This window comes from Heptranchias perlo, chromosome 27, assembly GCF_035084215.1.
Source record: "Heptranchias perlo isolate sHepPer1 chromosome 27, sHepPer1.hap1, whole genome shotgun sequence".
Lineage (NCBI taxonomy): Eukaryota > Metazoa > Chordata > Chondrichthyes > Hexanchiformes > Hexanchidae > Heptranchias > Heptranchias perlo.
Window position 1 is genome coordinate 32,961,787 of NC_090351.1, and position 23,948 is coordinate 32,985,734.

The 23,948-nt window shown below is 38.3% G+C and overlaps 1 protein-coding gene across 1 annotated transcript; it reads left to right on the forward strand.

The window, feature by feature from the left end:
• The first annotated feature begins 1,985 nt into the window (after positions 1 to 1,985).
• Positions 1,986 to 19,809, forward strand: LOC137344554 (ras-related protein Rab-7L1-like). The gene is made up of 5 exons (XM_068007598.1): positions 1,986 to 2,417; positions 10,374 to 10,445; positions 13,995 to 14,176; positions 16,610 to 16,731; positions 17,013 to 19,809. Exons 1-5 carry the CDS (start codon positions 2,237 to 2,239, stop codon positions 17,134 to 17,136), a joined length of 681 nt encoding a protein of 226 aa, XP_067863699.1. The 5' UTR covers positions 1,986 to 2,236; the 3' UTR covers positions 17,137 to 19,809.
• Positions 19,810 to 23,948: the final 4,139 nt, after the last annotated feature.

A 23,948-nucleotide genomic window follows, 5' to 3' on the forward strand; every position in this document is an offset into this window, starting at 1 on the left:
GGAAACATGGCTATTATCTGTTCCTTGTCCTTTGTCAGTAAACCTATTCACTCAGATCAATAGTTTACTGATAGGCAAATGTAATAATGTGTTGAAAAAAAGCAAAAGTATTTTTATTGCCAGCCAGTAAGTAACTGAACCATCCATCCTAGAAATACTATTGTTTGGGTCGATTGCAACTGGCCATACTTTACAAGGATGAAACTACAGAATATGATCTTCCTGGGGTGAATCATGTTTTCCTTCCCTTCCCAACCTTCCCAGCAGTCTAGTGGTTAGGAAACGTACTGGAATATCTTGGACGTCTAGTCAATTCATATGCCCGATGTCTCTTCCAGTCTGGGGAAGTTGTGCCCTACACTGGTGCTGGCATTTTATCAACATATATTTATGTAAACAAAAGCAAAAGACTGCGGATGCTGGAAATTTGAAATAAAAACTGAAAATGCTGGAAAACGCTCAGCAGGTCAGGCAGCATCTATGGAGAGAGAAACAGAATAAACGTTTCAGGTCGATGACCTTTCTTCAGAACTGGAAGAAGTTAGAGATTTAACAGTTTATAAGCAAGTAGAGAAGGGGGAAGGGGAGGAGAGGAAAGAACAAAAGGGAAAGGTCAGTGCTACAGCAGAAGTGACTAATTGACAAAAGGACATATTTATGTAATACGTAAGTAGAGGAGGGGGAAAAACAGATGGGAAAAAGCCTCAGTGAAAAGAGTAACACTTTTTTGATTCCTGGGATGAGAAGATTATCCTAGATGGATTCTTGGGATGAGAGGGTTGTCCTATGAGAAGAGATTGAGTAGAATAGGCCTATGCTCTCTGGAATTTAGAAGAATGAGAGGTGATCTCATTGAAACATATAAGATTCTGAGAGGGCTTGACAGAGTAGATGCTGAGAGGCAGTTTCCCCTGGTGGAGAGTCTAGAATTAGCAGTCATAGTCTCAGGATAAGGGGTCGGCTATTTAGGACTGAGGTGAGGAGAAATTTCTTCACTCAGAGGGTTGTGAATCTTTGGAATTCTCTACCCCAGAGGGCTGTGGATGCTCAGACATTGAGTATATTCAAGGCTGAAATCGATAGATTTTGGACTCTAAGGGGATCGGGCAGGAAAGTCGAGTTGAGGTTGAAGATCAGCCATGATCTTATCCCCACCCATGAGGACGGCCTCAACCGGGATCTTGGGTTCATGTCACACTACATGTAACCCCACCTGACATAGAGTCATCCAGACTCAAGTCGTAGTTGGCTTGTTCTCCATACACAGAGACCTGCTGCCATTTCCAGCAAAAAAAAGTTATCTGTTTTTAATACAACTAGTCATTCTCTCTCTCTCTCTGTCTTTCTGGTCTCTCTCTCTGTCTTTCTGATTTGACCCCTTGTGACCCCACCTCAGTATTCTTGGATGTAATGTTTCCCTGACTAACCTGTCGGAACACCATTCACACCTTTGATTGCTGTGATTATCTCTCTGCCGAGGTGTGATAAAGGACAGTTAGAAAGGTTATCTGTAATCACCAGGCATTGTTCTCTGACTATATATGCTGTGCCTTTATGAAACTCTTCACTCACCTGACGAAGGAGCAAAGCTCCGAAAGCTTGTGATTTCAAATAAAGCTGTTGGACTATAACCTGGTGCTGTGCGACTCCTTACATTTGTCCACCCCAGTCCATCACCGGCAACTCCACATCATGATCCTATTGAACAGCCGAGCAGGAGTATGACCTACTCCTGCTCCTCTTTCTTATGTTCTTCTGCAGCATTCATTAATCCAGAGCGTCGCTCTGCTGCAATACCGAGCACGACCTGTGGCGGAGCTGTTACGTTTGATGTGGGGGTGGTGGGGGGGGGGAGGCGAGGCGAGCGGAGGGAATGCAGTGCGAGAGGTGCATTCTGGGAGTTGTAGTTGTCACTCCGCCTCCCCCTCCCGCCCCCCCCCACCTCGGCAAACTACAACTCCCAGGGTGCACCGCCGCAGCCTGGCGTCACGTGACCCAGCGGGCGGAAAATTTACAAACGAGGACCAAAGATCGGCGGAGACAAAAAAAAATTGTTTGTAACCACAAAAAAAAAGAATTTGAATTGATTTTTTTTTTTCGTGACCGTCTTCAAGCTTTTGTTTTAAAGAAAAAATTCTGAGGTGAAGCCTGGTTGTTTTGGGGCGAGTTTGCGGCGGTGTGAGGGGGAGTGATGTTTGGCTCCAGGGCCTGAGGGGAATGTTTATGAGGCGCTTTGATGCTGCGCCGGGAAGTCAGTCAAGTCAGTCAGCTCGCTAGCTACCAACGGGACCACATCATGGCAAACGACTACCTGTTCAAGGTGCTGGTGATTGGGGACTCTACGGTGGGGAAAACCTCCTTGGTGCAGCGTTACGCTAATGACAGCTACAGCAAGAATTACAAATCCACTGTGGGAGGTAAAAAATACATTTTATTATCTATAATAGTCTAATCTATAGTTGTGTGAGAAAAAGAAGAAAGGTTTTCCGGAGTTAAAAGAAAAACAAGGCAAATAATGGTATTTGCTTCTGAAGCAAATAGTGCGTATCCACTGGGAGCTGGGGGTGGGGGGGGAGGAATAAAAACTTTCAACTGTGAATAAGAGGTTTTGTGGAGTGAAGAATAAAGTTACTTGCATCTTGATTTTTTTTATAAAGTGGTGGGTGGGTGAATAGTCTTACATATATACACTCTTCCTAATCTCCTTTTATGTCTTGGTGTCTTCCTGTTTCCCCCTCAGTGCTTTGGAATGTTTTTCTGTGTTGAAGATGTTATATAAATGTAACTTGTTGCTGTTATTTCTGAGGTTTGGTATCAGTAGAATTATAAAATCATACAGCAGAGAAGGAGGCCATTCTGCCCATCGTGCCTGTTCTGGCTCTTTGGAAGAGTTATCCAATTAGTCCCACACTCTGCTCTCTTCCCCATATCCCTGTAAATGCTTCCTTTTCATGTATGTATCCAATTCTCTTTTGAAAGTTACTATTGAATCTACTTCCACCACCCTTTAGGGCAGTGCATTCCAGATCATCTAGTGCACAGAAGTTTCTATAATGCAAATCATCTTTTAAATTCTTGTTTTTTTTGTATCTAATGATGTGGAGGCATTAATTATTAAAGCTTATTGAAAAATGTCAATGAATCTTCAGCAGCAGCAAAGAAACTAAGAACTTGGCATTATCCCACCCGCTTATCCTGTGAGTTGTCTTGGGACTTGATAAATGGTGCCAACCTGCTATGACTCCACCCTTTTGTATAATGTTCGTCCTCAGGTTAATGCTGGCCTAAATTCTCAGTCACTAGGACTGGAATGAAGCAAACATTTATCTGGTAAATCTTGTGTGTATTTTATGAAATTTATTGTAAGGATTCAGACTATTATAAACCATTTGAGTTTAGTTTGTACACAAGCATTTTAGGGACATTCCTGAAGTGAAAGTTCACAAACATCATTAACTTAAAAGCAGCAATGTTTCCAATGTGCCCTTTTAAAACAAAAACTGATGTACAAGTTTCTGTTTGTTAATTTTTTTATATATTATAGAAAAATCTTTTAAGATGTCCAGTGTGTCCTGTTGCTGACCTCTACTCGTGTGCTGGCCCTATGGTTTTCATCAAAACTAAACAATGAGTTTAGGTTCATGATCAGAGTATTCAAAATGTAGATTTCTGCTATGAAAGCTTCACTGTCTTTATAGTATTATAAAAAATAAATATTTCTAATTTGCCTACTTCTTTAACCCCCATCAGAGAATTAAACATGTTTAATTATTAATACAGATTTGAGAGAGAACCAGACCATGAACCTGGGAATTGTCAAGCAAACTAATTGATAAGAGTAGGAGTAATTGAAACTATTTATATTGCAGTGCAATATGCAAATGAGTTGAGATGGGAATGCCTTGTCTATGACTTGTTAAATTAAAAATGCTTTGTGTAGGAACTTGAGCCTTAATGTGTATCAGCTGGGTGTGTACATGATCCAAATTAAGTTGCTAATGACTAGAAATTTAAAACCAATGATGGTGTGGGCAGAGCTGTGCATGAGGAAATGCTTCTGAAGATTCAGTTAGGCATAGCATTTTTCTCTCTCAACTAAGGCCAAATGGGAAAAGGAAAAGCTTGCAGGAAGTATTGAGAAATATTAACAAGCCTGCATGAGATTGTAATTGTATAGTGTTTCCAGTTATAAGTGACATAATTCAGCAACAAGTGTGTATATAAAAGGAATCTGCTTAATGAAAATTAATAAGTTTGAGTAGGGGAGGGGTAGTGAAATCATTCCAAATTTCTAAATTGCTTTTGAGGATGTGGTTAACTCGACAATCAGTTTCACAAAATATCACGCAAGGGCCTGGTCATAATTAATGGGACAGCTTCGCATTTGGGAGGAAGCAGTCAGGTGAATGCACACTATGCTACCAAATCACAAACTGCTTGTAATTTTATAACATAGTGGAGTAAGTTATGTATTGTTAAAAAGCTTTAGACTGCCTCTAACAAACACTAGTATATGTATGTAAAGTACAGTGAGTATATTTATTAAAAGTTGCTGTTCTGTTGGCAGACCAGAGATATTTACTGTAGTTCTCACTTTATTCGCTGTTTATTTTCCAAGAAACGGTACCTCACAAATGAGCATCTCTCATAGCTCAGTTCCTTTCTTTACCCAGAAACCAGAATGGTTCTAGTTGCACCAGAAGCAGAATACCAACTTCACGTCAGTTGTAAAGGCTATTTTAAAACTGAATAAACACTAGACTTAAGTTTTAGGCTATTCTTTAACACAACGTGCAGCAGCATGATGGCATTGTGTACGACATTTTGTGATTCATAATAAGGAATGCTGCAATGTATTTTTACATTGATGGAACTGTTGCTGCTTAATTTTTAAAAAACTTTCTGTGCATGGTAGTATTTTAAAACAATCATCGTTATGTCAACAGTTTTGCATCCTGTGTAACACTTAACATTATTTCATGGGGTAAAAGATGGAGATAGATGTACATAATGGATCTCAAGAGTTTCCAAGTGGAATTCTTCCACCTGCTTCACATTCCTGTAATGGATAGATTTTTGTCTTCAGTGCCTGTGTGTAGAGCATGAACTGTGTATAGCAGGAAGGGACAGAGAGTTTACCAATAATAGTGCATCAGCAATAATGTCAAAGCAGGAAAAAATCATTAGTCAGAATTAATGCATGGAGCATTTGTAACAAGCTAGTTGAATTAGTTGCACAAATAGAGATAAATGGGTTTGATCTAATAGCCACTAGAGACATGGTTGCAAAGTGACCAGGGTACATGATTTTTAGAAATGACAGGCCCTATAGAAAAGGAGGGGGTGTAGCCCGGATGAGAGAGGATCTTGGCTCGGAAGATCAGGAAGTAGAATCAGTATGGGTGGAAATAAGAAATAACAAGGGGCAGAAAGCACTGGTGGGAATAGTTTATAGGCCCCCTAATAGCAATACCATTGGACAGAGTATTAATCATGAAATAATAGGAGCTTGTAACAAAGGTAATGCGGTAATTTGTATAGACTGGGCAAATCAAATTGGCAAAGGTAGTTTGGAGGAAGAGTTCATGGAATGCATTAGAGATGGTTTCCTAGAGCAATATGTCATGGAACCAACCAGGGAACAGGCTATTTTAGATTTTGTATTATGTAATGAGACAGGGTTACTTAGTAATCTCACAGTAAGAGATCCTCTGGGGAAGAGTGATAATATGATAGATTCTGAGAGTGACGTACTTAAGTCAGAAACAAGAGTCTTAAACTTAAAGCCAATTACATAGGTATGAGGGGTGAGTTGGCTAATGTAGATTGAGAAACCAAATTGAAGGGTATGACGGTTGAAAAGCAATGGCAAACATTTAAAGAAATATTTCAATATTCTCAACAAATATACATTCCATTGAGAAATAAAAACTCCACAGGAAAAGTGATCCACCTGTGGCTAACAAAAGAAGTTAAGGATAGTATTAGACTAAAAGAAACGTTCTATAATGTTGCCAAAGAGTAGTAAGCCTGAGGATTGGGAGATTTTTAGAAACCAGCAAAGGATGACCAAAAAATTGATAGAGAAAATAGAATATGAAAGTAAACTATCAAGAAATATAAAAACTGATTGTAAGAGCTTCTACAACTATGTAAAAAGGGAGCAAGTAGCAAAAGTAAATGTTAGTTCCCTAGAGGCTGAGACAGGAGAAATTATAATGGGAAATCAGGAAATGTCAGAAGCATTAAACAAATATTTTGTATCTGTCGTCACAGTAGAAGACACACAAAACACACCAGAAATAGTGGGGAACCAAGGATCTAATGAGAGTGAGGAACTTAAAGCAATATCAGTAGAGGAAAAAGTACTGGAGAAACTAATGGGACTAAAAGCCGATAGTTCCCTGGACCTGATGGCCTACATCCTAGGGTTCTAAAAGAGGTGTTTGCAGAGATAGTGGATGCATTGGTTGTGATCTTCAAAATTCTCTGGATTCTATAGCAGTCCCAGCAGATTGGAAGGTAGCAAATGTGTCCCTGCTATTCAAGAAAGGAGTGAGAGAGAAAGCAGGGTACTACAGGCCAGTTAGCCTGACATCAGTCATCTGGGAAAATGCTGGAATCCATTATTAAGGACGTGGCAACAGGGCACTTAGAAAATCATAAAACCATGTTGACTCTGCCTAATCATATTACAAAAAGGAAATCATGTTTGACATTTATTAATGTTTTTTGAGGAAGTAACTAATAGGGTAGATAAAGGGGAACCAGTGGATATAGTATATTTGGATTTTCAAAAGGCATTCGATAAGGTACCACATAAGGTTGTTATCCCCAACCCCATGAGCCCTTATCTTGTGTAACATATTAACATGGCTAGAGGATTGGTTAACGGACAGAAAACAGAGTTGGGATAAACGGGTTATTTTCAGGTCGGCAAGCTGTAACTAGTGGGGTGCTGCAAGGATCGGTGCTTGGGGTTCAGCTATTTACAATCTATATTAATGACTTAGATGAAGGGACCGAGTGAATGCATCGAAGTTTACTGACTATACAAAGCTAGGTGGGAAAGTAAACTCTGAGGAGGACAGAGTCTGCAAAGGAATATAGACAGGTTAAATGAGTGGGCAAGAAGATGGCAGATGGAGTATAATGTGGGGAAATGTGAGGTTATTCACTTTGGTAAGAAGAATAGAAAAACAGAATATTTTTTAAATGGTGAGAAACTATAAAATGTTGTTCAGTGAGATTTGGGTGTCCTCTTACAAATAACACAAAAAGTTAGCATGCAGGTACAGCAAGCAATTAGGAAAGCAAATGGAATGTTGGCATGTATTGCAAGGGGGTTGGAATACAAAAGTAAAGAAGTCTTACTACAATTGTACAGGGCTTTCGTGAGACCTCACCTGGAGAACTGTGTACAGTTTTGGTCTCCTTATCTCAAAGGATATACTTGCCTTAGAGGCAGTCCAGCGAAGGTTCACTAGATTAATTCCTGGGATGAGAGGGTTGTCCTAATGAGGCGAGGTTGAGTAGAATGGGCCTATACTTGAGTTTAGAAGAATGAGAAGTGATCTAATCTGAGGGGGCTTGACAAGCTAGATGCTGAGGTTTTCCCATGGCTGGAGAGTCTAGAACTAGGGGACATAGTTGCAGGGTAAGAGGTCGGCCATTTAAGACTGAGCTGAGGAGGAATTTCTTCACTCGGAGGATTGTGAATTTTTGGAATCCTCTACCCCAGAGGGCTGAGAATGCTGAGTCGTTGAATATATTCAAGGCTGAGATAGATTGACTTCTGGACTCTAGGGGAATTATGGGGATCGGGCAGGAAAGTGGAGTTGAGGTCGAAGATCAGCCATGATCTGATTGAATGGCGGAGCAGGCTTGAGGGGCCATGTGACCTCCTCCTGCTCCTTACGTTCTTATGGGCATTGCGCAGAGGAAAATCAGGTGGGAAGGATTGCATACCCTTAATGGAAAGATAATTAAGCAGGCTCCCTTATGTGCACATGACCTGCCCTGCCCTATTTTCCCATGTGCTTCGCCCAGCTGATGGTTTACATCCAAGTGCTGAAGATAAAGATCTGCCCCAATATTTGTCACAAGCAGAGTTTCTCACGTGGTGGGGACAGGGAAATGTGTGTTATACATTTTTCAGAACAAAGTTGGAGATGGTGCAGTAGAATTAATCCAATGTACGATAATACACTGGGACTTTCCTATCGGCTTCACTTGTTCATTTCAGTACTTCATTCTGCTCTGAGTCAGATTATTGTGGTTTCAAGTGCCACTCCGTGAATTGAGCAAATAATCTAGTCTGGTGCTGCATTGTAGGAAGTGCCATATTTCAAAAGTCTTTTACACATAGACTTGGCCTTGGTTTAAAGTTCCAATGGTACATTTTCAAAGAGTAGGGAGTTTTCTTGGCCAACATTCGTCCCTTAACCAACACTACCAAAACAGATTAACCTGTTTAACGTTTACACATAGACATGGCCTTGGCCTAAAGACTTATCTGAAACTCGCCACCTCCTACAATGCAGCACTTCCTCAGTGCTGCACTGAAGCGTCAGACTAGATTATTTGCTCAATTCACAGGAGTGGCACTTGAAACCACAATCATCTGACTTGGAGTCGAGTGCTACCAAGCCGACAATTGAAGTACTGAAATGAACAAGTGAAGCTGGTAGGAAATTCTCAGTCATTCATCTAATGACTCTTTATGGGACCTTGCTATGTGCAAATTGGCTGCCTTTTTTGTCTACGTAACAGTGACTACGCTTCAAAAAGTAATTCATTGGCTGTAAAGTGCTTTGGAATGTCCTGAGGTTGGGAAAATTATTATATAAATACATTCTTTTCTCTTGTTTAATTCCTTATATTGTATTTGGTTTACAGGCTCCATTACTAGTTGGTAGCAGGTAACTATGAACGTTGTAATAAAAGGTTTTTATACAGCAGAAAAGCTCATTTCATTAATTTGTTCCAGATTTTAGTGTATAAATTTAATGTCTTTGTGAAAATGAAGTCATCTTTGTTACTGGGCTTTGATCAGGCCATTACTAAAGTTCAGGAGTCATTGCATAGTTTATTTTTTTTTAAATTACAGAATTTGAGCCTTTGACACTAGTAACAAAACCCCATTAACAGGATTTCAATAATAATTCCTCCATTTAGCTAAACGTTGATAGTTTGAAACTTTACCCTTTCCTGATAACTAATCAAAATGATTAGTGTGGTAAAGGATGGAGAGGCTATCATAATGGCTCCAAGGTTTGTGCAGTGAGATTCTTCCCCTCCAACTCAGTTTACAGGCATAAACTTTAAAGTGCAATTTTTCACTTTCTTTGTAAAAGAAAAGAGAAAGGAAGACTTGCATTTATGCAGCGCCTATCATGACCTCCGGACGGGTCCCAAAGCGTTTTACAACCAATTAAGTACTTTTGAAGTGTAATCACTATTGTAATGTAGAAAACGTGGCAGCCAATTTGCACACAGCAAGGTCCCGTAGCAATGTGATAAGGACCAGATAATCTGTTTGTTTGTGATGTTGAGGGATAAATATTGGCCAGGACACTGGGGGGAAAACTCCCTTGCTCTTCTTTGAAATAGCGCCATGGGATTTGTTATGTCCACCTGAGAGAACTTATGGGGCCTTGATTTAACATCTCATCTGAAAGATGGCACCTCTGACAGTGCAGCACTCCCTCACTGTACTGAAGTGTCAGCCTAGATTTTGTGCCCAAGTCTCGAGTGGGACTTGAACCCACAACCTTTGGACTCAGGCAAGAGTGCCACCACTCAGCCACGGCTGATACCTACATCTGGCGTGACAAAATTGGAGATACTCGTTTTATTGCACCAATATACAATAATACACTGGAACTTTCCTGTCTGATCCATTCATTTCAGTACTACATAATTGCTCAATTTTAATTAGTTTATAGGTGCAATACTATTTTGTATCAGCTGACTAGTTATTACTCTGCAAACAAATTTTTCATTGCAGAAAAGTTTTTGTCATTTCATACAATTCTATGAGCTATTTCAAGGCGGTGAGCCGTCCCACTCTGAGGAGGGAGAAACTGAAGTGATCCATTTTACTTCTGTGGAACTACAGAAGCAGAGACTGATTCTTCGGAGCTGGGAGCTATAATCATGTTGTTCACTGCCAAATAGTTTATTCAGGAGCCTATTTGGGGACCTGAAACAGGTTACACAGAGTTTTCTTGACTGGGTAATTTTTGTTTTTGGAAAAGTGACAAATGCTGTCCTCTGACTTAATTGTATCTTTGCTAAATTATTGAACATTATTTTAAATATTTTCTGTTTAGGATGTTACAGTTGTATTTTCTTTGTCTCATTATTTTCAGTGGACTTTGCACTGAAGATTTTACAATGGTCTGACACTGAAACTGTTCGACTCCAGCTTTGGGACATAGCGGGTAAGTGCCTGTTTTAGCTTGATAAACACTCAACCGGGAAAGTTTAAAACAGAGGCGGCTGTTTTTTTTAAAATCTGATATTTTAAAAGAACGAGTGGTCTCCAGATTAAAATGTTAGTGCACCAGTAAATGGTGCTGTAAATGAAACTGTAACACCTAACGTTACAAATCAGCCCCCTTCTGAACACTCATAAGTGCATAAGTATTCCATACCGTCTTTTTTAAATTGCAGTAACTGGCACCCCCCCCCCAGCCCCCAGATCAGCTGCTTGAGAGCATTGCAGTCGAGATAGAAACATCGGCCGCAGTTTAAATATTGTTCAGAAACAAGATTGAGCTTGAGGTAATAGTCACCTGTCGCCAACTATATGTAGCAAGTTTTCTATCTTGGAAATTGTGTTAGGGAGGTATGCTGAGCAAAGAAAGTCAGTCATCCATGGCTGCGCTTGCACACCTGCTGGTAGTGGACTGAAGCATGATATTGGCAAAATCCTGGGCACAGATCATCTTTCCATAGTGAGAAATAGTGTATGGCATGGGGAGAGCTGACCAAACACAAAGCAATTACACCTTATTTCGTATGTAACCAATTAGAATGGGGATATGTTTTTTTCTTAAAGTAGGACTAACTTTTTATGTAAAGTGGATTTTTTTTTTAAAATGTACATTTACAGGAATGCTTCAGTATAAAGTCCTACAATGGCTGTATCATCTGTGTGAAATTTAAATTAGAATATTTTTTTAAAAAAGACACCAAGTTGTTTGACATTCTTGTCAGGCTAAATTACAATAGTACATGCAATCTTAGAAAGTATCTTTCTCACAAATGCCTCGTTCTGGAAAATTCTCATCAGATTAACAATTTTTAGGTGGATCACTAGGGAAATAACCTCAGCATCTACCCTGTCAAGCCCCCTTAGAATCTTATGTTTCAATGAGATCACCTCTCATTCTTCTAAACTCCAGAGAATATATTCCCATTCTACTCAACCTCTCCTCATTAGGACAACCCTCTAAACCCAGGAATCAATCTAGTGAACCTTTGTTGCACTACATCCAAGGCAAGTATATCCTTCCTTAGGTAAGGAGACCAAGACTCTACACAGTACTCCAGGTGTGGTCTCAACAAAGCCCTGTACCTTTTTAGTAAGACTTCCTTACTCTTGTACTCCAACCGCCTTGCAGTAAAGGCCAACATGCCATTTGCTTTCCTAATTGCTTGCTGTACCTGCATGCTAACTTTGTTTCTTGTACGACGACACCCAAATCTCTCTGAACACCGACATTTAATAGTTTCTCATTTTAAAAATATTTTGTTTTTCTATACTTCATACCAAAGTAAATAACCTCACATTTCCCTACATTATATTCCATCTGCCACCTTCTTGCTCACTCACTTAACCTATAATCCCTTTGCAGACTCTTTGCGTCCTCCTCATAGCTCACTTTCCCACCTAGCTTTGTATCGTCAGCAAACTTGGATACATTCCACTCGGTCCCTTCATCTAAGTCATTAATATAGGTTGTAATAGCTGAGGTCCAAGTGCCTACTCTTTTCTGTCTATTAACCAATCCTCTTTCTATGCTAATATGTTACCCATGAGCCCTTATCTTGTGTAACAACCTTTTGTGTGGCACCTTATCGAATGCCTTTTGAAAATCCAAATATACTATTTCCACTGGTTCCCCTTTAACTGCCTACCCTGCTAGTTACATCTTCAAAAAACTCAATTAAATTTGTTATACACAATTTCCCTTTCACAAAACCATGTTGACTGTGCCTAATCATATTATGATTTTATGTTATTTCCCCTGGCTGGAGTGTAGAACTAGGAGACATAGTCTCAGGATAAGGGGTCAGCCATTTAAGACTGAGATGAGGAGGAATTTCTTCACACACAGGGTTGTGAATCTTTGGAATTCTCTACTCTAGAGGGCTGTGGATGCTGAGTCGTTGAATATATTGAAGGCCGAGATAGATTGATTTTTGGACTCTAGGGGAATCGAGGGATAGGGTGGGAAAATAGAATCGAGATAGGAGACCAGCCATGATCCGATTATCACTTCCTTAATAATGGATTCCAACATTTTCCCAACGACTGATGTCAGGCTAACTGGCCTGTAGTTCCCTTTTTTTCTCCCTCCTTAAATAGCAGGGTTACATTTGCTACCTTCCAATCTTCTAGGACTGTTCTAGAATCTAGGGAATTTTGGAAGATCACAACCAATACATCCACTATCTCTGCAACCTTTTTTAGAACCCTAGGATGTAGACCATCAGGTCCAGGGAATTTATCACTTTTAGTCCCATTAGTTTGTCCAGTACTTTTTCTCTACTGATATTAATTACTGTAAGTTCCTCACTCTCATTAGCCCTTTTGTTCCCCACTATTTCCGGTATGTTTTTTGTGTCTTCTACTGTGAAGACAGATGCAAAATATTTGTTTAACATCTCTGCCATTTCCTTCTCCTTTATAATTTCTCCTGCCTCACCCTCTACTACTCTCTTCCTTTTTACATTCTTGTAGAAGCTTACAATCTGTTTTTATATTTCTTGGTAGTTTACTTTCATATTCTATTTTCTCCCTTTTTTATCAATTTTTTGGTCATCCTTTGGTTTCTAAAACTCTCCCAATCCTCAGGCTTGCTACTCTTAGATTAAAAGAAGAGGCCTATAATGTTGCTAATACTATTCTTAACTTCTTTAGTTAGCCACGGATGAATCACTTTACCCGTGGAGTTTTTATTTCTCAATGGAACGTATACTCGTTGAGAATGTTAAAATATTTAATGTTTGCGATTGCTTATCTACCATCATACCCTTTAATTTCCCAGTCTACCTTTGCCAACTTGCCCCTCCTACCTATATAATTGACTTTATTTAAGTTTAAGACTCTAAGTTTCTGACTTATGTACGTCATTCTCAGAATTTCACATCGAGTTATCATATTATGATCACTTCCTCAGATGATCCTTTACTGTGAGATTACTAATTAACCCTGTCTCATTACACAGTACAAGATCTAAAATAACCTGTTCCCTGGTTGGTTTCATGACTTATTGTTCCAGGAAACTGTCTTGAATGCATTCCATGAACTCGTCCTCCAGACTACCTTTACCAATTTGATTTATCCAGTCTATATGTAGATTAAAGTCCCCCACGATTATTGCATGACCTTTGTTATAAACTCCTATTATTGATTAATACTCTGTCCAATGGCATAGATACTATTAGTGGGGGGAGGGGGCAATAAACTACTCCCACCAGTGTTTTCTGCCCCTTTGTTGTTCCTTATTTCCATCATACTGATTCTACTTCCTGATCTTATGAGCAGAGATTCTTTCTCACCACTGTCCTTATGTCATCCTTTTATTATCAGGGCTAATTGGTACTTTCTTTTTCTCTCTCCCTGTCCCCCAAACCCCCTCCAATGTTCAACACTTGAATCCTTACCAGAAAGCAACATCCATCATTTCACAGGAGGTGAAAGGACTGAATTGTAAGTTAGCACCCTGCTCAGTGAATAAATTATTAACTTGTATTCCTAGGCCAAGAGCGATTCACATCCATGACCAGACTATATTACAGAGATGCGGGAGCGTGCATTGTTATGTTTGATGTGACAAATACAACAACATTCCGCAATTGCCTCAAGTGGAAGCATGATTTAGACAGCAAAGTTGCTTTGGTGGATGGAAGCCCTGTGCCATGTGTCCTCTTGGCTAACAAGGTGAATTGAAGTAGATTTGATGCAGCAATCTTATGCTTCCAAGATTTATATTGACTTTTCTATTTTGTAAAGGAAAGTCTTGGAACTAATTTATAGTAAAACATAATTGGTCAAACTTTTTAAAAGAAAAAATTATAACTAGAACTCATCAATGCAAAAATCCATATTTGATTTTTGAGCATAAAGTTGGGATGGATATATGAATAAAATATAGTTTTTGACTGAGCTGGCTTGCAATCAGCAATTGTTTTTTCTTTCGTTTAAGTATTATGGAACTTTAAGTATGGCATGAGAATGTTATTGGACCCATTGCAACTTCCACCAATTTGTTCTACTTGGAAATTTCTCAATTCACTTAATGTTGCTGACACAGCACCATGGATAAAAGACTTCAAGATATGATGTGCTAAAATTCTGAGATTTCCCTATGACTTTCTAATTTTCCATCAATCTAACATTAGAGTTTGTGATGTTCAACTTTGGTTGCATTCTGCAATCATGTAAGGAGAATCAGTGTTCCATAGAGTGATTGTTCCACGTTTATTGTTGCAACTTTTAATCTTGCTCTAAACCAGATATGTATACATGCATTTTTAAGATTTAACATACACACTCTTGAGTATATTCCACATATCTACTACCTTTTTGATGGAAGAAAATTTGATCCTTCTTACTCCATTGAAGCTTGCTGACTTATCTACTTGTCTTCTAGTACTTTAGTTAAGGTTTAATGTAATTAACCTGCTTATATGTGTACTTTAATTTAAAGACCTAAATCATGTTCCCTCTCATTCCCTTTCTCAAATGAGAAGTCAACTGTCAACCTTTATAACTTGAATTGCCCATAGGACCTTTCTTTGAACACTCTAATGCATCAATAGCTTTTGGAAAGTTAGTGATGAAAGTTGTCTTCCAAATGTCCCTTTGCCAATGTCTTGAGGGTTTTTCTTTTGAAACTGTTTTGACTTTTAATACCCTGGATCCCACTTGTTCTTCTGCAGCAACCTTGCATTGATTTAATTTTGGGAATAGCCAATGTTCAAATTCTTTCATTTGCACCTTTTTTCAATGGACACATCCATTGTACTTGATTCTGATGTACATTACTTTTTATGTTTTTCCACATTAAATTCCATCTACCATTCATTAATCCAGCTGTTTAATTTGTTCACATCTATTTGATTGCAATTAATCAAGTCACCTGGTCTTATAGTTGTTTGTAGCAAATTTTCTTTTGTTGGAAGTGTGCTCCAATTGGATTTTTGAATAATGTAAACAGCAAAAGACCCAGAACAGACTGCTGCAAATCTCCACTAGTCACAACCCAACATGCAAACTTGACCCTTATTTATTTATTTAGCCATGCCAATTAGTTGGGGTAGGTAATTTGACATTGCTTTTCTTTGGTTCCTTTGTTGCAAATAATTCTGCTCAGTCTTTGTTGCTAGCTTGCTTTATTCAACCATTGTTTTTTGGTATTTTACTGTATCGCACACGTGTCACATCTTTGAAATCGTTTAACAGTTTTTCTCTGGCCCCTTGTATACATTGATAACTAACAGCACATCATATTAGAGTTCCCATGTGCTCACAATACTGATGGGATGCGAGTTTGTGGTTTCTTGATAGCGCAGTTGATATCAGGAAAGGTGGCAAATGGAAACCTGGTGCTTCTCAACAAATAGATAGAAAATCAGAAAGAAGGGCGCTCTTGTACCTGTTGTGCACTTTGTAGCTTTCAACAGTGGAGCAGTATTGGCGGAAGCTTGGGAGCAGGTCTCCAACCTCTTTCGGTCAAGCAGGTGTGTGATACATGTAAACTTGAATTAGTGGAGAAAGAAATAATGAATTGCCAAAAAAAATCATATTGCAAAATTGACCACTAGATGGTGCTAAAATTGAGAAACAGGATGTAGCACCATCTAACAGTAATTTAAATACCATCTACATGTGGGCTTTAAGAAAAATTTGCAACATGTGTAAATCTTCTTGGCTACCTTTTTTCAAATATACAGTAATGCTGTGACCATCATGATTTATTGTCTTTTTGCCAATATAAGTTTGTATGGAACGGACACATTTTCAAATGAGATCCTGGTTTTATGACTACTTTTCAGAACCGCTTTCACCTATGTCACACTTTTTCTTTACCAACTGCAGAGGAGAAATATTGCTGCCACCAATTGGAATTTAAACTAAATCTTCACTTTTGAAGGTCCCTGAAAGTTTTTTGTAATCCCATCTGTGGCTGTAGCAGTTCAGTACATAAATAGTAGTAATTTTAAAAGTGTTTATACTTGTTGCTTTGTTACTCCCTAAACTGGACATTTATTTGGTGTGTATTTTCAGTTGGACAATAATTAATTTGTATTTTAATAGAAAAATGCTCCTTTTTGTTGTCAATGTTCAGCATTTTTTTTCCCTCCCAAATAGTGTGACTTGTCAGAATGGGCAATCACCAGAAATGAGATTGATCTGTTCAGTAAAGAAAACCATTTTGTTGGTTGGATTGAAACTTCTGTAAAAGAAAACAAGAATGTTGCTCAAGCCATGAGGTATGTTGTGGAACTGCTCCAAAGAATTCACTGTTTTTGAATCTGTTACTGTAATAATGGAATATTTTGCAGGAAATTTTAACTTGAAGACATTGCGTTTTTTTGCCGTTTCCTGAAGTGTTCAGTATTGTTAATATGTATGCAGAGAAACAAAAGCTGTATCATTTATTTAAAACTAAAATGATTTTAGAATCCTGGACATTAACCTTGTTATGTAGATGCCTGTTTTGGCATAAGTATTTTACATTAAGACTTAAAATCCCACTTGCTTTGTTTTTCAGTGTATTGGTAAAGTGCTTGATGTCAAAACCTAGTATGGGATCTCCAAACCAAAATGAAGGGGAATATATTCAGCTAAGGGATGTGCCAACAAGTGAAAATCATCAGAATTCAGGATGCTGTTGAAAAATCATAATACGCTACATATGTCGAGGAAAATTGTATTACCAAGTCTTCTAATGCACTAAATTGACTGGTTTTCATCAGATTAGTTCTGGAGGAGTTCTGAACATTGAAATGTTGTATGCTTCACAGCCATGTAAGTTAATGCCAATTTTTTTGATTTTTGAATTTGATCAAATTTTAAATTGGTCAGTGGGCTAATTATACCAGAAATTCCGTTCTAGTCTGCTGGGTTGACAGGGTTAGAAATAGAACTTGATTTTAATTCTAGCTTCACTGCAGACAGTAATTACTAAAGGTACTGACTCAAACAAACTTAGCTTAGAAAATCAAGTATAATTGGCCTTCAGTATTATAAATTTGCAAGTTGTTCTTGTTAGAAGTTATGTTTTAATTGTGGTTTGAACTCCTATGCTGACTTTGATAGTGGGGTTTGATCTGGGGTCAGGGAAGAAAAATAAACTGCTCACAGGATTTTTGTTACAATGGTGATGAACTGTTGACTTAATATAGATGTATATACTTGTGCCAGTGCCTTTGGAATTTTGTACAAGCCAAATAATGAATATTCTGTACTATATGTAACTCATTTGCTATTGTACATACTGTATTATGTGATACTAAACTTTCACGTGTAAAGTATAATAAATCAGACAAGATAGTGCAGACTTATGTCCACAGGGAATAGAAATTCACAGGAAATTTGACTAATCTTAAGGAAGCCTAAAAGCCACTTGATATTATTGCTCATTTTTATTTCCATAATGTAATGAGGCAATAAATCATTATATTGAGCCCATTTTTGGAAAGCATCAAATTAGCTAGTAGATAGTTGATTACCAGTGTCTTTTTAGGGAGAATGTGGCAACATAATACTGTGGGAGTTGTTTTCAAATCTGTTCACTTTTTTATTAACAAAATATGTTTGCTGCTGAATTGCTGAGATTCATTTTTGTAAGACTATAAGTAAGCATAATATTGCTTCAAGTAGGAAGCTCCTCTGTCCAGTGGTGATGGCAGATATATCCTGGCTTTTTAATTAGTTCTGCTAACACCAAAATGTTACTTTCAGCTTTTGAGACAGAGAATGATTTGACTAATTGTACTTGTGTGCTGCAATTTGGAGATACATCCTGGCATTAGATTTTATATATCTATCATCTGCATAAACCACACTGAAATTGTTTTTTACATTTATGATTCTTCTAACTGACTGGATATCATTTTGGGAATTTAGGAAAATGTGCACAGCCTTAAATCTTTGAGTTTGACTTTTTAAAAATTTAATTCCAGCTGAGGAAAGGAGGGGCAATTAATGAATCAGGAGAATCCATTACTGCTGACTTTCATTGCGCTTGCCTTTTTAGTTCTTGAATACTAAAACATTTTAGCTTTCCAGATATTTCCACCAACTTATTGCCTTTTGGAAAAAATATTTTTTTGACATTTTCTTTAGTATTTTTTGGAATGACCTTCATTGTGAAATTGCAAATGCAGTAGTCAGAAGATTAATGTTCATTTTTTAATTGATTTGTGATCTTTAAATTCCCTCCTTCCATGCACAGTCCTTCAGCCAAGGTGGGCATATGATTGCCTTCCATGCCTTTGCCAAATGGCATTCTGAAAGTGGGGGCTTGGTGGACCATTTGGATTTGTATATTTTGTGCTTCTGCACTGTCCAGAAATTTGTACACTTAGTTTGGTCGTGTGTAAATGGTGGCATTTGGGGAAATTTCTTGGCAATCATGGGAAAATTTTAAGACCTTTTTGATCACTTGCAGGATTATTTTTAATTTGCTAGTAAAGCATTACTGTAAAAGGAGCCTTCTGAAATAGTTTTGAATAACCAACATTTATGGTCATTTTGGTGGAAGTGGTTTGGGTGACAAAATATGAATTCCCAGCAATTGATGGATTATAAATTACGGGTTGGCTTTGGGTATGAATTCATGTGAATGGCTGTATGGAAGTTTCTTTTGTGATGTATATATCAAACTAGTTGATCTGTAAAATATGAGGGAAGAACTGCACTGATTACTGTGTAATAATACTGACATTCTTTTTGAATGTATTTAAGATGGTGTTATGCATAGCAACCAGAGTAGTACTTCCCTTACAGCATGCAGTCTGAAGTAGTTTTTAGCACACCAAAAGTGAACCAAATAGATGCCCTTTCTTATATTTCATAATATTTGTAACATAGGCTACATTAGTCTTTGTAGTAGTAATATATAGTAAAATCCCAGTATTACTGCTGGTCACCTCATGTGATTTGGCCATTAATAGAAGGCCCCTTCCTCCAGTGTTGGCAAACTGTTCATAACATTTGAATTGAGCTTCCCCTGTCCACCATGAACTGTGTACATATTGTAAAGAATAATGCAGGCTGGGTTCCAGGGTAATAATTCATCTCAGGACTGAGGTGACATTGATGAAATACTTTAGCTTTGTGGTTCATGGTGTCATCTCTACTTCAAACTGCATGAAGACTGCTTGTATTTATGACGAAGAATGCAATCCTGTTGACTTCCTCCTATATTTTGATACCGTTATGAACTCTGTCATGCAAATTTCAAGTGGTCGAACACTTGCGTAGTAGCGATTTTTACATTGTTTTGTATGTGAAAAATATGTTATATTAAAAAGAAATAAAGAATTTATTGTTTTAAAAAAAAATGTTCTCTCACTAGTAAATGAACTTGGGTTTGTGGGGAGGGTTGTATATGTTGGATTTTGCTACGGCCCAAAACCAATTCATGCCACGATGAAATCGGCCATCTCGTATTAAAAGGAAGAGCAGCTGTGCAAAAAGTAATGTGCGCAAAGCAAATTGGAACAGTACTACCACATGCTGCTTCTGTGTGGCTGCAGTGCACAAACGATGGTGGGTAGACAGAGTTCAGATGCATTTCATGTGGCTTATTATCTGTAGCAATTACTTTAATATAAGTTTAGCTGCATCTCTGTCTTGACATTCACTTGGCTTACGAGGTTAAACGCTGTCAACTAAATATGACTTCACGGCAATGGTGGAAACCTCTTTGGTCATGTGGGGAGAATCAGTGGAGTTGATCCAGGCATCTGCAAACCATTTATGGTGTACCACAAAAAAATTAGACCTTATGACCGAATAGACCCATGGAATGAGAGGATTTCCCGATCTCCCTTGCAATAAAAGCCATAGCACAAGAAAATTGAGGCAGGGAAGAACATAAATAGGAGCAGGAATAGGCCGTACGCCCCTCGAGTCTGCTCCGCCATTTAATAAGATCATTATTGAATTGCAACAATGTTTGAGGCTACTGAGTTGAACAATTAACTTTAATTATTTTGCAGATTTCTGAACCTGTTTCTTTAGCTGTCTTTTGAGCAATAATTTTATGGGGTCTGCTGAAATATGTGGACCAGTGCAATGCTGGCTTTGAAATGTGAATCTAGAGCTGGGAACTGAAGGAAAATGTGCCAGAATCAGTGCTTGGTTATAATGTCTTTTACTTGCAGACAGGCTAATAATTTGCTAAACAAGCCTGGAAGTCCTGCCTGTGCAAAACCTGAACTGTGGTGGCTTTTTTGGAGAGGTGGGGGCAGGGGGGTGTATGAATGAGGTGCTCAAATTATATTTGAGTTGTCCATCCACTATTGGTTTGGTTTTGCAGTAAGTTACCTACTTGCTGGCTGAAATATAACACACACTGGATTCATACAAAAAAAATCACGATGCCTTTACAATTTTAAATCTGAAATTCGATACTGATTTCCATGTATGCATCAATTACGATGGTTTATGCCCTGTGTACAGATTAGGTAGTATGCTATGTCTTTTGCACTGATGCAGGTTAAATAATATCCTATTCCATTCATCAAAACTATGTCTGAAGGAAAGAAATTTGAAAGAACAAATTTTGTATTAAAATAATGAAAAATGGTTCTGGCCCTGATGATTCAAAAGTAAATGAACATTTTGTGTAACTGAGCTGTACAGGCTAGAGAATAGGAGCTTCCCATGTTCAATTCACTCCGCTCTGTTAGCTCATCTCAGCTTTTTTTCCTGGGGAGGGGAGTGAGGTAGGGAAGAAGCCATGAAATCACAAGAGTTGGTCTTGCTGTCACGATTACTTGTATTGGTTGATTAGCTGGATGTCTTGCACCAATGGAAAACAATCGCCATATTTCAGTTTCAAAACCAAGCTACTGAGAAATAGATAAATGTACAGTTTGTTTGCCCAATATGGACTGACCGGGGACGCGCACAGACAAGGGACACACACAAATGCATAAAAATACCACTGGAGTATAACCAGCGAAAACTTGTATGCTTCCCACTGCTTGTCTGGCAAGGATGACCTTACCCGTTAAAGCCTTGATCTGAAACAGAGTGGGACGAGTCCTCGCTCCCAGTGGCAGTATACCCCTCTACTATCCATTAGTGAGCCATACGGGCTGGTTAATCAACAGTGCCCTGGAATGCTGTGGATCTTGTGCAGGTATTTGACTATTGAGTTTGCTACAGAAGGTTGACTTGGTTCTAAATTTCCATAACCAGACATGTTATCTTGGAGCTAGTTTAGCCCCAAAGAGAGTGTGCTCACATGATTACTAAATGTGATCTAACTAGCATTGGAAGTCCAATCGCCCTGAGTTAGGCATAAAAATGTGATTAGGTAAAAAATAGTATGTTTTGGATAGAAGAAACACCAAAACAGCACTGTGAGCCTTGTATTGTGCCAACGAATCCCTGGAGTCAAACAAGTCACATGCACTGGAAGCTGTAGGCTCGGTGCTGTGCTTTTGATTTGGAGAGCTTTAAATTTGGTATTCTCTTTAATATCAACTACTAATTGAGAAATGTAAGCAGAAAAAAACAGGGATGCCTTGTTTAAGTTCTGACCATTCACGTGGGTACTAGGAGTCTATTCTCTTAAATTGTTGCAAGACTGATATTGGCACAATGGGTGGATATAAAATTAAAATCTTATTTTGGATAAAGACCCAGTGTGCCTAAGCAGTACCAAAATGGGTGTCTTATTGAACTGAGCATGAATATTGATTCTTGAATGATTGGTTACAGAAAAAGTAACTTCAATTTTGTTCCAGATTCAGTTCCTTGTGGTTCTGCTGTAGTAGTGATTTCTACTAATTGAGTTTTGACCTTGTTTCCCTTTTTTCATAAAACTTGCTTTTGGAAAAAGTGTATATTTACCACAGTGCTGTAATGAGTATGAACTTGATTGAGTTGATGTCACTCCCAATTTACTGTGAAGGAGTTTGTGAGCATGTAGTCCTGTACCCAAGGTTTTTTTTTGCTTTAATGAAGTTTTCCTTTAATCAGTATATCTTAGTTACAACATAATATTGTAATGAGTTGGATTGAACAGTAACACTGGGTAGAAATGTAGTAATGTGAGTAGGCTATTTGGCTCTCCACGCTTGTTCTGTCATGGCACCCCTGTATCTCTTTGATCCTGCTCATCTCCCATGTAAGTATCTAACTCTTTAACACTTCAGTTGATTCTTATCTTGCTATAAAATGAGTGTCTGCCCTACTGTCGCTGTTTAGCGGACATTTTGCATTAATACTTAGTAGTTGCATCTGCTTCTAAGTATCATAAATTTTATATATAATTGTTCCTGATTTTTATTATTTCTCGACTCTACACTTCTTAGAGCAGAGAAGGCTAATGGAGGTGTTCAAAATCGTGAAGGGTTTTGATACAGTAAATAAGGAGAAACTGTTTCCGGTGACAGAAGGGTTGGAAACGAGAACACAGATTTAAGGTAATTGGCAAAAGAACCAGAGGCCACATGAGAAGAAAATGTACACAGAGTTGTTATCTGGAATGCACTGCCTGAAAGGGTGATGGAAGCAGATTCAATAATAACTTTCAAAAGGGAATCAGATAAATACTTGAAGGGGAAAAATTTGCAGGGTTATGGGGAAAGAGCAGGGGAGTGGGACTAATTGTATAGCTCTTTCAAAGAACTGGCACAGGCACGATGGCCGAATGGCTGCCTTCTATACTGTATGAGTCTATGCTGCAGATCCTGCATCTCAAAATTCAATTGTGCCATTGCAATATCCAGTCAGCTCCCAAATGCCCTGGTTGCATGTGTGGCAGATTTCAAAACTGGATTCTTATCTCGTGTGCACACTATTTGCACTGTGCTCATATTTGTATGGAACTGTTAGATGAGGTTTTTGCTATATCTTTATACTAGAGGCCGTGTCAGATCCATTTAGTGTAAACTTCTATTGTGAAACTTAGTACGAGCCTCATTTACTGTATCAGTTAAGTAATCCTTTAATAATACTTGAGCATGTGAATGTTGTAGAAAGCACCTATGACATTAATCTTGAACTTTTTAATAAATCACAAACTAAATGTTAGGTTTAAGTCCTGTTTACATAGCAGTTTTTTTCTGAGTTTATAGAAAACACAAGCAGAAAGTTGGAAAAATGTAGATTTGGGTGGGTTGAGTATGGAAAGGTTCATAGGAAAGAATTAATATTGTGAAAAATATAATAAAGGGATAGATACGTTCTAGATGCTTCACCCAGGTCAAAACACAGGCCCTACACAACTTCCTTAAAGCTCCAAACATCTGTCTCTACAATAATATCAGGGAACACAATTTATAGTGCATGACTAACGTTTTTTTTAAAGTTTTTATTGTTTGTCAAAAGAGAAGACTCTGAAACCAGAAATGTGGTCACTCTACTGATAACAGCATGATTGAGACAGCTGCTGAATCCAAACTGCCTAACGTGCTTGAAGCTCTGTAGACATGTACTGTAGCATGAAAAGGGGTGAGTATAC

Excerpts from the sequence above, each read along its gene's own strand:
- LOC137344554 (XM_068007598.1), top strand. The coding sequence starts at position 2,237 with ATGCTGCGCCGGGAAGTCAGTCAAGTCAGTCAGCTCGCTAGCTACCAA. Across the intron at positions 2,418-10,373 it reads TTACAAATCCACTGTGGGAG|TGGACTTTGCACTGAAGATT; the intron begins GTAAAAAATACA and ends CATTATTTTCAG. Across the intron at positions 14,177-16,609 it reads GTGTCCTCTTGGCTAACAAG|TGTGACTTGTCAGAATGGGC; the intron begins GTGAATTGAAGT and ends CCTCCCAAATAG.